Source organism: Lolium rigidum, chromosome 2, assembly GCF_022539505.1.
Source record: "Lolium rigidum isolate FL_2022 chromosome 2, APGP_CSIRO_Lrig_0.1, whole genome shotgun sequence".
NCBI lineage: Eukaryota > Viridiplantae > Streptophyta > Magnoliopsida > Poales > Poaceae > Lolium > Lolium rigidum.
Genome location: NC_061509.1, coordinates 94372072 through 94387931, shown reverse-complemented (window position 1 = coordinate 94387931; position 15860 = coordinate 94372072). Strand labels below are relative to the sequence as shown.

At 44.9% G+C, this 15860-nt stretch overlaps 1 protein-coding gene across 1 annotated transcript; it reads right to left on the bottom strand.

Moving 5' to 3' along the window:
- Positions 1–4227: 4227 nt before the first annotated feature.
- Positions 4228–6310, bottom strand: LOC124686920 (aquaporin NIP1-1-like). The gene is made up of 4 exons (XM_047220795.1): positions 6134–6310; positions 5364–5786; positions 5206–5267; positions 4228–4655 (listed from the first exon to the last, which is right to left on the bottom strand). Exons 1-4 carry the CDS (start codon positions 6257–6259, stop codon positions 4430–4432), a joined length of 837 nt encoding a protein of 278 aa, XP_047076751.1. The 5' UTR covers positions 6260–6310; the 3' UTR covers positions 4228–4429.
- Between the last annotated feature and the right edge of the window lie 9550 nt (positions 6311–15860).

The following is a 15860-nucleotide window of genomic DNA, read 5'->3' as shown; positions in this document are numbered from 1 at the left end:
CCGAAGCAACTTCCAAATGTCATTAACTCTAGGCATGTAAAGAGAGCATGACGCACACTCTCACAGTCAGTCATGCATAGTTGGCACTAGGAATTGGGCTGCATATGTCTATTGACTAAGACGCCATTGCAAGGAATTGCACCAAGCAAGACTCTCCAACAATGGATTTTAATCTTTGCCGGCACATTTAAATCTCATAGTGTCTTCCACGGATGAGGAACCAAACTCACTTGTTCGTCGAAGTTTATTGCCATGTTGGTGCTCCCATTCAACATGATAGCATGATCTTACCGAAAACATCCCAGTCTTCGAATAATGCCATGATACAAAATCATCCATCATACCCCTAGCCAATGGAATATTTAGTATACGTTGAGCATCAATCGGCCAAAAGATCTCTCGTATGCGTTCCTCATCCCATGTATTAGTTTCTGGATCAATAAGTTTGTAAACAATATATTACCTCTTCTTGTTGCAATTCTTCGATTAGGACTGCTTGGAATCCATGCGTCATTCCAAATATTAATATGATTACCATCTTCAATTCTCCACATGTGACCCCTTTTAAAACTTTGAATCGCTAACCAAATACTTTGTCAGATATAAGAACTACCTTTCTTCAGTTGACAGTTTAAAATCTCCAGAAGGAAAATATTTAGCCCTTAATACTCTAGCACATAAAGAATTCGGTTCTGAGATCAACCTTCAACATTGTTTTGCTAACATAGCCAAATTGTAGCAATGTATATCCCTAAATCCCATACCTCCTTGTTTTTTGGTGACACACATTTTTCACCACGCAAATCAATACATAAGTTTCTGTTGGTCATCATCTCCCCACCAGAACTGGGACATTGCAGTGATTATCCCTTTAATGATTTGCTTGGGTAGCTTGAAGACCGATATTGCGTATGAAAGAATAGCTTGAATGACACTTTTAAGAAAACTTCCTTTTATCTATCTGAAGTGGAGACGGAGAATCCAGGAGGAAAGGCGTTTAAAGTCTAATTCTAGAAGGCGTAACTTTTATTAGAAAATCATGTGATGCTCTAGAGAGAGTTAAGCAGTGTGTTTGTTGCCTGAGGTTCATTTAAGGACTACAGCAGGTTTAGGCCTCCTCCCACTGCCCACAGGCGACGAACTGAAGCGGGCACTGCCGAACAATGTTAAATGCTTCTTTAACAAGGAGATGCCCCGTTATCTTCCTGATCTTCTTAAAAAAATCCTTAAAAAATTCCTGATCATCTGATATTCTCCCTTATCTTCGTCAAATGAATCTCACACTAATGATGAGTGGAAGAAAACAAGGAGAAAGAAGTAGAAGACGGAATATGAGATCAGATGCCTTTATGCTCGAGTATGGTGAGTGACTGAGACAAAAATATTCCGTAGGAAAAAAAAGTCTGGGCAAGGATATAAAATTATACTTTGGAAACGAGTACTTTTTTACTTATGCTAGCGCATGGTTGGATTAGTAAGGAATCATTAGCGTGACAACAATCAGAAACGTTCGGTCAAAGAAAAAGTCCGAGAAGAATGAAACTAAGATCCAGCTTAAAATGCAGATTCATACTATACCACGTTGACAACATATATGTTGCTACTATATTTTCTATAAAGTGGGCTAATTGCCAATTGTGTTAGGGACGGTGCAGAGATACAAGTGTAATTATTCACGGACGGATCGGAGAGAGATACATAAGAAGCATGCAATTTCAACATTTCAATTCTTTTTTGCCAAAATTTCACCGATCTATTAATAATCAACACAATTACACAAAAAATTAAAAGTAATAAAAATTACAAATAGATCATTAGACCACCTAGCGACGACTACAGATACTAGCGTGAGGGCCGAAGGCGCGCCGCCATCCTCGCCCTTCCATTACCAAAGCCGGACAAAGCTTTGTCGTAATCGATCTTGTTGTAATAGACAGATGGGAAGTCGTCGTGCTAAGCCCCAAATGACGAGCAGCAACCATCGCCAATGATGATAACCGTAGATCGAAAGAGACTGGCCTGAAACTATACCATCGAACACGAAAACCGACCGGATCCTAGTAGATCTGCCGGGCACACAAATCCACGCATCCTCCGCTGGTGCTAGATGCACCACCGGAGCGAGGATAGTGTGGGGACGACCTTATTCTGACTTTAGGATGTGGCCGCTATCTCACCATCCAAAAAAAAACACTGAAAACAAACTAAACGAAGAACTTAAACCTTCCCGCCGGAGAGGCGGATGTCCGCCATGCATCCAAGGCCCCATATGGCCACCGGAGGCGGAGCGTACCGCCAGCGTCGCCAGCGAAAGGAACAGAAACCCTAGATGGGTTTTAGAGGTTCACGATCGCCTCGTGTATCTTGCCAGCCCATACCGTTTCTGTCCGACGAACGGTTGTGGTTATTATTGATTCTTCACCAACGTTGCAAATCTGGAAAACTTGTAAAACCTTTTTCGCAAGTTGTTGTTAATCATGTTTCTAATGCCGTAGGCGCGCGAGATTGCGGTTCACGTCGGATTGGAATGGTAAACACGTTCGGTTGAGTTGGTTTGACATAATCCATTCATCCCATCATAAATGTCTTAAATTTGTCAAAATTTAGATGCATTATATCTTGAGTATTATATCATTTACCTGTAGTTCAAATCTAGCCGTTCTCCTATCGTTCTCCTGTCGATTCGGGCTTTCACGGGCTTGCGGAGAAATTTTTCCGAGACGGAGCTTCTGAAGATGTCCTAGGGCGTGTGCACCAAAGACATCTTCGAGAAGCTCGGCCACGGGAGATTTCCCAACCCTTTTCCCAACAATTTTACAACAGATGGAGGCTTTTACGGGCTCGCGGGGAAATTTTTCCGAGGCGGAGCTTCCGAGGATGTCCTAGGGCGTGTGCACCAAAGACATCTTCGAGAAGCTCCGCAACGGTAGATTTCCCAACCCTTTCTCCAACAATTTTACAACAGATTGAGGCTTTCACGGGCTTGCGGGGAAATTTTTCCGAGGCGGAGCTTCCGAAGATTACCTAGGGCGTGTGCACCAAAAACATCTTCGAGAAGCTCCGCCACGGTAGATTTCTCAACCCTTTCCCCAACAATTTTACAACAGATGGAGGCTTTCACGGGCTTGCGGGGAAATTTTTCCGAGACGCAGCTTCCAAAGATGTCCTAGGGCGTGTGCACCAAAGACATCTTCGAGAAGCTCTGCCGCGGGAAATTTCTTGACCCTTTCCCCAACAATGTTACAACAGATGGTGGCTTTCACGGGCTTCCGGGGAAATTTTTCCGAGGCGGAGCTTCCGAAGATATCCTAGGGCGTGTGCACCAAAGACATCTTCGAGAAGCTCTGCCATGGAAGATTTCCCAACCCTTTTCCCCAACAATGTTATGGGAGATGGAGGATTTCACGGGCTTTCGGGAAAAAAATTCCGAGGCGGAGTTTTCGAAGATGTCCTAGGACGTGTGCACCAAAGACATCTTCAAGAAACTCCGCCACGGGAGATTTCCCAACCCTTTCCACCGGCCATGAGGACGAAGCACTCTTCCTTTACTTGTTTGGCTTGTTGAGCTGCTGGTGGTGTTGTGTTGGAGGAGAACACATGGGTATATATAGGGAGGCGAGGGGCTGAAACTGCAGGAAAATTTGGCGGGAGCATGGGCGGGAGAAAATGGCGGGAAAACTTGGCAGGAGAGAATGGACGGGAGAAATGGGCGAGAAAAAGGAAAACACAGCTTGCGCGCTATGCCGACGGTGGCGGCATAGGCATGGCATGTGACGTCATTTTGGCGGGAGGGGCGGGAGAAATGGGTGGGAGAGGTGGGAGAAATGGGCGGGAGAGGCGGACGAAATATGGGCGTCCGCTATGCCGAGGGCCACGGTCGGCATAGGCGTGACACCGTCAGGTTAGGGCATGGCCGAGGGGCGACGAGCCGGGCTGGCACCCTGCCGCTATATATGTCGATGGCCGAGCATACGCCGAGGGTGACCGTCGGCATAGAGAGGCGTACGACGAGGGGGCACGTACGCTGACATTTAGCCGACATTTAGCGGCGTACGATGTGGCTGTCGGCACCTCACGCCATTCCTGTAGTGATGTATACACCGAGGAGTAGTAGCGGAAAATGTGGCCGATAATTTAGACGCGCATCCATGCATACGCGCATTGATCGCCTTCTAGAACAATGGGCATGCTGTCCCCGCCATGAAAATTCCACCACACATGACATGGTTCCAAAACACAACTTTTTGCACATATACATACTCTCGCAGCCTGGAAGGCAGGTCTGGCTACACCAAGAAAAATTACTAGAGGCGGAGTACGCAGAGGGTAGGTACCCCCGCTCGACGCGCCATGGACGGCACGGATCGACGGTCACGTACGGTAGGTAGACATATAGGTTCCTGATCGGATACACTGACGGTTAACTAATTTATACGGAGACGGAGTTGGCCCTGCTCATGCTCTTGAGGAAGGAGCCGCTCTTGGTGATCTCGCGCAGGGGCTTGTTGGTGAACCTGATGAGGTTGTACGCCCAAGCTCCGGCGACGGCTCCGGCCATGGGCCCCACCACGTAGACCCAGATGGACCTGTACTCGCTACCGACCAGCGCCGGCCCGATCGACCGAGCCGGGTTCATCGACGCTCCTGAGATGGGCCTGCCATTGCCAAGGAAGAAGAAGAAGCTCAGTAGGCATGTCACAAACATATTCTAAGCTTCTCTGTATACTTTTCAGTCTTTTTTACACACGAGTCCGAAGTCAGAGTTGAGAGTCGAGAAAGAAGCACAACTCCGTTGGGTGGCCGTGTGTTCACAAGGGTTGGTCAGTGCATGCATGTATTTATGTTCATATTAATGGCAGTGCGCTGGTCTACACCAACCATGGCAGCGGGAGGACGCTCATCAAGGCCGCGCGCCAGGACTACGCTCACATGACGCTCTTTATGGCTCCCATAAAAACGCTCCGAAGAAAAGGACACCCACATCTCAGGGATCCAGCTTTCCTTTTCGACGGATGCACGTCAATGGTTTCTGTTACACTACCCTGCCTTGCTACTACTGCCAGCTAATTTTCCTATAAACAGATACTCCTACAGCTACTTACTCGTTTTATGATTCTTGTCCTGGTTTTAGTTCAGTTGCAGCAAAAATATCATAATATGGAATTATGCGCCTGAGATGATGAGGGGTCGTTAATCACTACTTACCCAGCGATAAGCACGTTGAGCAGGATGGTTGCGCCCACGGCCAGCCCTGCCAACTCCCCGATCTGCACGCACATTAATCATCAGATCAGATAAGATCAACATCCAGTCTGTTAACATCTCCTCAGCTAACTACGCGCAAGCATTCAGCGCTAGCTTACGGCTCGGTTGTCGGTGGCGACGCCGGAGATGACGAACATGAGGTAGAAGGTGATGATGAACTCCAGCACCAGCGACTGCACGTCCGACCCGACGGGGAGCGTCCCCGGGAAGTGCTCGTGGCTGCCGCCGAACATGAGCCGCAGCGTGCCGCTCGCCAGCGTCGCGCCCAGCATCTGCGCCAGCACGTAGGCCGGCACCTGCCGCCACGGGAAGCGGCGCACGGTGGCGAAGGCGAAGGTCACGGCGGGGTTGAAGTGCGCGCCGGAGATGTGGCCCAGCGCGTACACCATCACCATCACGGCCAGGCCCCAAACGATGGCCACCCCCGGGAACGTGATCTGCCCGTGCCGGCTCTGGTTCACCGTCACCGCGCCGCACCCGGCGAAGATCAGGAAGTAGGTGCCGAAGATCTCAGCAAGGATCTGCGTACAAACAGCATTTTTGGTCAGTACGTCGTCAGCTATCTACTGGAACGTCGCTGTTCATGGCGATCTAAAACTTTTGTCGCCTCCGATTCATGTAGTTGGCTAGACCATTAGGTGGGTGGCTACTGCCTAATAGTTTGGTGAGGCACAAATTCTTCTACGAGATTTGCCATTTTTGCACCCCGGGTCCTACACCCAGCTAGCTAGGGCATTATCCCTTCATTACAAGATCGATTTTAAGGGCATTCAGAGATCAAAGAAAGAGATCTATCATTTCGGAGACGGGGACACGGCGACTACGAGAAAAACAACTGATCTATCTATCTGCAAGGCGCACGACTCACCTTCTGGACGAACGGGATGGAGATGGCGAAGCCGCAGCCCTGGTTGTACTCCTCCTTCCTCCCTTCCTCCATGGCGCTCTGCTCGTGACCTCCGTTCGTCTGGCCGTTCTCGCCACCTCCTGGCATTTCCTCTCTCTTATTGGAAACTCGGACTGGCAGAGGAGTTCACAACAGCAGAGGGGGGTGAGTGATCAGTGGAGACAGATGTAGTACAAGGGCGAGAAGTTGGCTGATGACCCGGGCTCGCGCCTATTTATCGGCACGGGGGAGCTCGTCTCTATCACTTTCCATGCCGTTTGGATTGACCCAGCCCACCTCCCCTCTATGGTTGGTGTATTTTCTGCGATTAATTTTATTAGCAGTGCTGCTCCAGCAGTAATTATCCAGATATCACCAGCTAATCAGCAATATTTACCCCACTTGTTTTTTTTTTCTGAACACAGAGGCGTTGAGGGCTGAAAATATGGTTCCAAAAAACAACAAGATTTTTTACTAGAAAAAAACAAAAATTGGGCGCTGAATAATATCCAATAACTATGCAAGAGCTGTGATCAAGAAAAATTTCGAGAGACGGTTTTCCCCTCCCTTGGTCGCGCCCGTGAGCGTCACGGGACCAAAACCTAGGCGCAACCACGGAGGGCCCTCCCCCCACTAGTAGAAAAAGAGGCTTCCGTCCACCCCCATTAGTCCCGGAAATATTCGAACCGCGACTAAAGGGGGCTTTAGTCGCGGTTCGGGAAGCGACCCGCGACTAATGCTCCATCCGCGACGAAAGGATACCCCTTTAGTCGCGGTTGGTAACACCAACCGGGACTAAAGGGCTATGGAGGGATGCGGCCGGCGGAAACACCTTTAGTCCCGGTTGGGGACACCAACCGCGACTAAAGGGTACCCCTTTAGTCCCGGTTGGTGTCCCCAACCGCGACTAAAGGTTTTCCCGAGTTTTTTTACTCCCACGCACCCTGCACACCCCTCCCCCCCGTGGATCGCCTTTTTTTGGTTTGTAAAATACAAAAGAAAATGATATAAAATTCAAAAAAAAAATTGTTTTCAGATTCTTGTATGTTATGCAACCTACTATTCGGAGAAATTAAGAAATTCGAATTTTCACTTTTTTTGCAAAAAAAGTTTAAAAAATGGTAAAACCGCAATAACTTTTGCATACGACGTCGGAAAAAACGTATAATATATCAAAAAAATCCTGGGAAAAAGTTACATCCGAATTCACCTGGGTTTACCCGGTTAGCCAATTTTTAGATTCTCAAAATTCGAAATGAAAATATGAAAGCAGGAAGATTTTAGTTTTTGCTATAAATTATGGATTTTATATTTTTTAATTTTTTTTAAAAAAATAAAATTAATAATTGCATCCAGCATAAAGATTACTATTACTTTTACCCAAATTTTAGATTTTCAAATTTTGAGGTTTTGGCAAAAAAAAATATTTAAAAAATTAAAAAAAATAAAAATTGATAGGCTAATGTTTATTTATTTATTCACGATTATTATTACATCATTATTTTTGTTTATGAAAAAAATTATTTGAAATTCAAACAATAAAAAAATGTGACATCGACCAACACGTTAATAGGATTGATATGATACTAGTATCACATACATGTGCGCGTAGCACTTGGATGCGGGACAGAATGGAACTCGGAAGTTAAGCGTGCTAGAGGTGGAGTAGTGGGAGGATGGGTGACCGAGCGGGAAGATTGACCACGAGTAAGTAATTTGACTAGAGATAAGTGTAGTTAGAGATAGAGACTAAGCTATGCAAATAACTGAAATAATAGAAATTCTGAAAAAAAATAGAAAAAAAATACGAAGTGAAAAAAATTAGAAACCCAAATGAATTAATTTTTTTTAACGAAATAGGCTTTAGTCGCGGTTGGGGACACCAACCGCGACTAAAGGTCCTTCGCCCAGGCGCACGCTAGCCGCCCACGTGGACGGGCCTTTAGTCGCGGTTCGTAAGCAACCGCGACTAAAGGGGGCCTTTAGTCGCGCTTAATTGGTCGCGGTTGCGCAACCGCGACTAATGGCAGTTGCGAACCGCGACTAAAGGCCATTTTTCTACCAGTGCCCTCTCGCTGTCGTCGGAGGGCGTCGCCGGGCAAAGTTGTCTCTCGGTGAAAACCTAGATCGACGATAGTGGCATCCTTGGTGTTTCTACTTTGTTGGAAGCATCGTTTGGGGGGACATGACTTGGTGAACACACGATTTCCAAAGATATGTCGCTTTGGTGTTCGCTACTGCACAACACAACACAACACAGTGCTTCCAAAAATTGGGCCTTTATCGAGACCAGCCGAACCCTGCAATTTCACCCGCCGACACTTCTAGGCGCAAAGGGTGGAACGTATGTTGACTAGGGCAGTCGTGAGGTGGTGCTCCTTTTGCGCAGGTGACCGTCGACACGGCCTTATGTCTCTCGCCGGACAAGGCAAGTCCTTGTTGTTGACTTTTTGTAGGTGTATCTAGAGGGTGGTAGCCTTTTGGTTGGCGTTGTAAGTGTGGTCTTTTATTCATTGGAACACATGTGTCGTATCTGATGTTCTATCGGACGTTGGTCTCTCCTTCTACGTGTTTGATACACATCTCCTGCGACATATCCTCGGGAAAAAAAGACAAATGCCTCCACCCAAAATGCATGAGCAATTTTCGTGTAAATCAAGGGGTTTTCTTACACTAACTATTGTTGCCATTACCCACAAAAAAAACTGTTGTAGTCATTCACCAGGTGGTCATTTTTATTAACATAATTATGTATGTTTATAAAATATAAGATTTTGCCATGTCTGACTAGGAATTTCTTAAGTCGCAGACGCAACTACAACTAAAAAAACGAAATTACGAGTCGCACTTCTAAAAAAGTGCAAGCACATTTTTTCTGCCAGAGAAGTGCGCTTTCTTTGAACTACATTTGAAGTTTTCTTAGTCAATTAAGACATAGATAACCCCTACAATATAATGATATTATATCTACATTTGTGAATCAAGGCTAAATAAGTTTAACCACGTGTTTTCTAGCTTTTATTTATACGGAGATGGCAAACATTTAGCCCTGCCCAAACATATTTTCCTTTTGATCAGTCCCATCAGATGAGCGTGCTTCCGGGAAAACATAAGTTTATCCTTGTCATTCAGTATCTTCAGTCAGAAGTTGAACTCGCTTTGCCAACAACATGGAGTTGAACTTTGCTGTCTTCAACTGCACTAAACTATCTAAACCCATTCATCCAAACGCTTGGAAGGAGCTCAACCAGTAACTTGCAGTAGTACTGACTCGATGAAGCTAGTACCATAACCCGAAATTAATATGGAACGAACTAGCGCGGTAGTAATCAAAAATTCACAGAGGGGCGCTAAATTTGTCGGCACTTTATTCTGCCATTTAATTCCGAAATCGGACAGTTGAGACAGCAAGAAAGGGGTGCATGATCGTACGGTTGAAACCTAGAGCCAAGGAACGCTACCTACGGCCATGCTTCAAATACAATAAACCGTCGATCGATCGGCTCATCAATGTTTCAACGTCGCTACTGAATGCGAGTGCAGTAGAGCTTTATGGCGATCCAACAAACTGGTGTGGCCGGCTTTCATCCGCTTGCATCGTGGCTGTGGGGTATTGCTCACTATTTTTTCTGTAAAAGACACAACTATACTACTTCCTCCTGCTCAAAATATGTTGTATATAAGTTTTGGTCAAACTCAAATTTCGTTAGTTTAATCATCTATATTGATAAAAATATAAATATATACAATATAATAATAATAATTTTAGAATTTTTATGTAATACATTTTCATATTATATGTATTTGACACGGTAGATCTTTATATTATTATCTATATTATTGATTTAAGTTTGCATAGTTTGACTTGCATGAATAATTATGCACAACATAAAATAGGCAGGAGGAGTACATATGGAACCTATAGGAGTTGTTCATGGGTGAAAGATCGAGATGTCGCATAGAGGGGGGGGGGGGTGAATAGGCAATTAAAAACTCTTACGGATTTGTCTTGTAAGAAAGTGGAATAAAACTAACGTTTAGTTTACAAGCACAAACCCTAAATATGCTAAGCTCAACTAAGTGTAACAATAGCAACTAGAGCTAAACAAGGTAGGCACAAGATATATGTAGCACAAGTGATAGCAAGATATATGTACTTCAAGCACGATGGCTATCACAAGGAAAGAGAGCTTGGGTATAGAAATAACCGACGCACGCGAAGACGAGGATGTATTCCCGTGTTCCCTTCCTTTGCAAGAAGGTACGTCACGTTTGGAGGAGTGGAGTTCCCACGAAGGATTCCCCGCGCCACGAAGGCTCACCCTATTCTCCGAACCACACCCACGAAGGATAATGGCCCTTTCCTTATGGTTAGCTTTTCCTCCGCTCCGGAGATGGCAAGCTCCACAACCACTTCACAAGCTCCACGAAGGAGAAGCCCGGGCCTCTTCACAATCTTCTTGAAGAGATTACCGGAGCACCAACCGCCAAGCCAACTAGGAGGTCTCCCTCCAAGAGTAACAAGCTCACGGTCTCTCACTCGAACTAATCGTGGTGGAGAGCTCAACATTATGCAATGATGCAAAGGAAGAACACTAGAGGTGTTCAAATCCTTCACTCTCAAATCCCACCCAAACAACAAATGCTAGGATGAGATTGGAGAGGAAGAACAATGGGGAAAGTCAACAAAAGACTCCAAGATCTAGATCCCAAGAGTTCCCCTCACTTAGAGGAGAAATGGATTGGTGGAAGTGTAGATCTAGATCTCCTCTCTTAGATCCCTCAAGAATGAGCAAGAATCATGGGGGAAGACAAGAGAGAGAGCAAGTTCTTCAAAGGAAACAATGGAGGTGAGAGAATAGAAGAACTAACTTGTTCAAGGTGGAAGAAGGGCTATTTATAGCATGGGAGCAAATAAAACCGTTGGGGGGAAAAGACAAAGGAAATAGGAAGAAAAACGGGCCAGAAAATAGCCCCAGCCGGCTGACCGGAGCTGAGGCCGGACAGGCCGGTCTGGGATCCGGCCCAGCCGGACCTGCAACCGGGCGGAGCGCGCGCCGCGCTGTGCGGCGGATAGGCCAGGGAGGCGCGGGGCAAGGTGGGCCGCGCGGGGGCGTCTGAGGCCCAGCCGGCAGGGAGGCCGGCCTGACCGGGGCCAGCGCCGGGCGGCCCGGTAAGCGACCGAAGCCTGGGCCGGATGAGGGCGGGAGCGGCTCAGTATGCCGCCCGGTCGGCGTCAGCGCCTGGGCCGGTTTCGGCCGGGTGGGCCGGCGGCTGGGCCGGTCCGGCCGGCTGGCCCCTTCCCCTTTTTTTCTTTTTATTCTTTTCCCTGTTTCTTTTATAACAAAAGCTCCCGAACTCCGATCGACATGAAACCAATTTTGTTGGAAAGATAACGATAAATAGAACCCAACAAATTCTGGAAATATGGAGACTCCTCACCGAATATTTTATATGATTTTAGAGAGGGAGTCTCCCACCGTCAAGAAACGGTGAAGACGTCCAAACTCGAAAACGCAATAGAAGATGCATGCGGATTCCGTTTTCGATGAACTTGGGCTTGTTGTAAAGCTAGCAACAAGCTCAAGAACCTCACACAGAGAAACACCAAGAAGCAATAGGGATATGCAAAGTATGCAAATGATTGAGCTCCCTAAGACGATGTGATCAAGTTACCCAACCGAAAGCCCCTCTTAATAGTGCGGCTATCTATCCTATAATCCAGTCTCCCATCAACCACCTTGAGACCGGTAAAAGGAAAACCTATCAAGGTCATACCTTTGCCTTGCGCATCCCGCTTGATCTTGATGATAACTCTTCAAGCTCTACACAAGTCGGAATGACTCACTTGATCAATGTTGCTTTGTGAAGACTCACAAATGCTCCCCCATACACTATGATGGGAAGGCTTCATTGATGCACATCTTCACATGTTCATTATCACCAAATGGACGGCAAGCTTCAAGCATGTGATCCACTTGAGATGCTCATCTTGAGCTTGCCCAACTCCAACCTTGTATCTTCCCATACTCATATAAGATAGAGCATGGCTAATATTGAGTTCCACATAAGAACTCCATCTTCATTTCTTCTTCTTGATTATATCACATATATATCTTAAAATCGATGATCTTGATGCCAATACACAAGGTATATCATTATCTTCATGGCATTCATACTTGAATCCAACATATGGAATACAAGTAGTACCTATGGAATATTCCTTCATATAAACTCAATAAAAACATTAGTCCATAGGGGTTATCATTAATTACCAAAACCACACATAGGGGCAATGTACCCTTACAATGGGCAGGCGGAGACACCACCTAAGACGGGAACATATCTAGTGATACCATACCTTAAATGATACCATGATACCACTCTTTAAAAATTGAATTGTAATTGTCAAAAAATTCAAAAACAAATTTGTGGCTGTTCACAGGATGTGTGTTTACATTCTACAAAAATTTTAGACCCAAATTCAAAATACACAAACAGAAACAAAAAAGACAAATACTATGTGAATAGTGCCATTTTATGCTTTTTGTCTTTATATGACACTATTAATGTTGGATTTCTCTTTTTTGTTTCTCTAAGGGTGTTTCGAATTTGGTTATACAAATTACAGGACATGCAAACACACATCTTGTGAACATGTAAAATTTTGTTTCTGAATTTTTTGACACTTAGAATTCAAATTTTGAAGAATGGTATCATGGTATCAAATAAGGTGCACTAGATATGTTCTCCACCTAAGACCCTGGCTGCGGACAGGAAGTAGTACGTTTGACATAATAGGCTCCTCTCTCATATTAAAGTGACTGTCTTTTTCAGTTTCTACTATTCTTAGAGTTTTTGACTAACCAGGACCGCATTATAGTGCTATATCTGCACAAAAATATCACATAAGATGAGGGATGATGTAGTGATGTGGAAGTAAAAAAATGAACAAAATATTGCGATATTTTCCTTCTCTTAGATAAAAGATTATATATTAAAGAAAATACATAAGAGATAGACTTTCCAGATAATATATAATACAATTATATATATCTTCAGAGTTTGTAACGCCTTATCTTCGTTAGCTTTATTAGTGCTATATCTGCAGAAAAACATCACATAAGATGATGGATGATGTAGTGATGTGGAAGACATAAATGAACAAAATATTGCGATATTTTCCTTCTCTCAGATAAAAGATTATATATTAAAGAAAATACATAAGAGATATTATTTTCAGATAATATATATAATACAGTCTTCAGAGTTTATAACGCCTTATCTTCGTTAGCTTTATTAATCATACTTCCACACGAAAATTAGTAGCAATAGACGGCAATGAAAGACAATAATATATTGTACCATACACTATTTCGTTCTTTCTATGAACGGCTTGGAATTCAGAAGAAAACATCCTCTAATCAATATACTCCCGCTGTCCCAACAAAAGTGTCTCAACTTTATCAAAATTTGGATGTACCTACCTACTAGTTAGTGTCTAGATATATCTAAAATTCGATAAAGTTGAGACACTTTTGGTGGGACGGATGTAGTACTAGAAAAGACCATCTAACGCATAAGACTATTGGACATAAGGGTGAAGCTAGAAAAGAAGTTCATGTGTCATTTCCCTTGAATTTATTGGTGTCAATTCGAAATATCTAAGGCTGTGTTTGGCAACAACGTTTTTTCAAAGTATTCTAAGAAATATGTTGGTTTCTGAAAATACCATGGTATCAAATACTTTGATGTGTTTGGTTTTAGCAAAAGGTCTGGTTTTTATGATTCGCTTTTTCACAAGACTAAACTAATTTTACAGTATAGAAAACTAAAGTATTTATTGCCTAGATAGAAAATACAGGAGTTACAATACTTGGGTTTTAGAAACAACTTAGATGCCAAACTGAACCTCAAAGTATTCCTTCATTTAAAGTAGGAATAGTAAAATTCCATTGCATGCTAGCTCTGCCCTTGGACATAAGCCTAGTAGATATATTTACTATATAAAGTTGAGCTTATAAAACAATACTGGCTCTCCGTTCCTAGATATAAGGTGTATAAGGTGTATATACGTCCTGGTTGTAATCTGCATCTATCGTTTTAGAAACTCAGACTATCTCCAAAGTGAAAACCAAAATCCTTTGGTCGGACGACGCAAGGCTTGTGCATTGTTTTGAATTCAGAGACATTGCTTTTGAAGAATTTGTTTTGTATTTCCACTATTATCTTTGGTGGTGGTTAGGGTGTTGTTGTTGAGTGTGTTTGATCACTGCTAGGGTCTTTTCTTTCGCTTATTTTATTTTATTTATTTGGGTGTGCGCATCTTTGATGTCTTTAAGAATCTTGTTGTTATTGCAGAAATTGGATGTAATTAGTATTTTTTGTGAATCAAAATAGGGTACAAGCAGGCCAAGTGAAGCACAATGGCAATGCTACGTTCCGTCACAATCAAGCATGACCTTGGTTACGCGCCATAACATAAAACGGAGTCCAGGAAGTGATGGAGAGAGCTGGTAGACAAGAAGCGTCGCCGTACGTACGTACTAGTGTGGTGGAAATTCCATTTGGGTTCGCCAGTTGATGCTAGTAACGGTTGAACAGCGCGCGCCGTACCAGCGTCGGCGTGTAATGACACGGGCACACGGCATGGCACCGGATGCGATGGCGTGGCACCTGCCGCAGCAAATGAGCTAGGGCAGGCGCTGATGGAGGTCTGACCCTCGGGTCCCCCAGCTGGGAGCTTCTTCAATGGCAGTCTAGAAGCAATTAAGCTCGCTCCTGCCGGGACGACGACGCAGTCCTACGTTACGCCGGAGCAGAGACACACAGAGAGAGGCCATTGATTGCACTGGGCTAGCTTGGGGTTGATGGGCTTTGCCTTGCGAGTGGCCAACTACGAGCCGTTGAGCCGTTGAGCCGTTGTGCAGGCGCTCCGTGCCGGGGCGGCACGGCGGAGACATTGATTAGCCGAAAGCGCCGGTGCCGGTGCCGCGGCGGGCGCTTCGGTTTTGTGTTTGGGGAAACCAGCAATGCCTGCTTTCTCCCCACCCCGCTTCTGTTTGGTTTGCCGGCCGGGAGTAGAGCACAGTTGCCCTTCGATCATTCAGCCCCACGGCCACGCACGGACACGCCCGTACCGCCGTACGTCAGGAAAGATGCCAGCGTGAGCTGTACGTGTTGGTTCGCTAAACTCTCATACACTATACAATACGGTAATCCTATGGCTTTGCATTGTCGATGCCACCACCGGTTTTCGTCTAGTGCACAGTGTCAACTGAACACAAAACGTGGCACAAAGTGTTAATGTTTTCAAATAAACGGCATAAATTAGAATTACAACACAACATATATCCGCGATAAGGCTAAAGCATTCGATGGCAACCTTTCTCAATAAAACGTAGGCAAAATTTTGGCACCCGGCCTCATATCAGGAATCAGCGTAGATGTTACAGAAAAACACATACCACAAAACAAATGATTACTCTCACGGCACCAAATTAAGATAGGCCCTTGTAAGCTCCGACTGAAAGCCTCCATGGACGAAGATGATGGTGAGAACCAGTGGGAATGTTATACTAAACACGAGCATTTCTATCATTACACATCTCCTAAACTGTGAGCATGAGGAGATATGCAAGCGCCTTCCACCATATCTCTCAAGTTGGATGGACCGGTGCTCATGCTAGTGCAGGCGGGTATGCCAAGT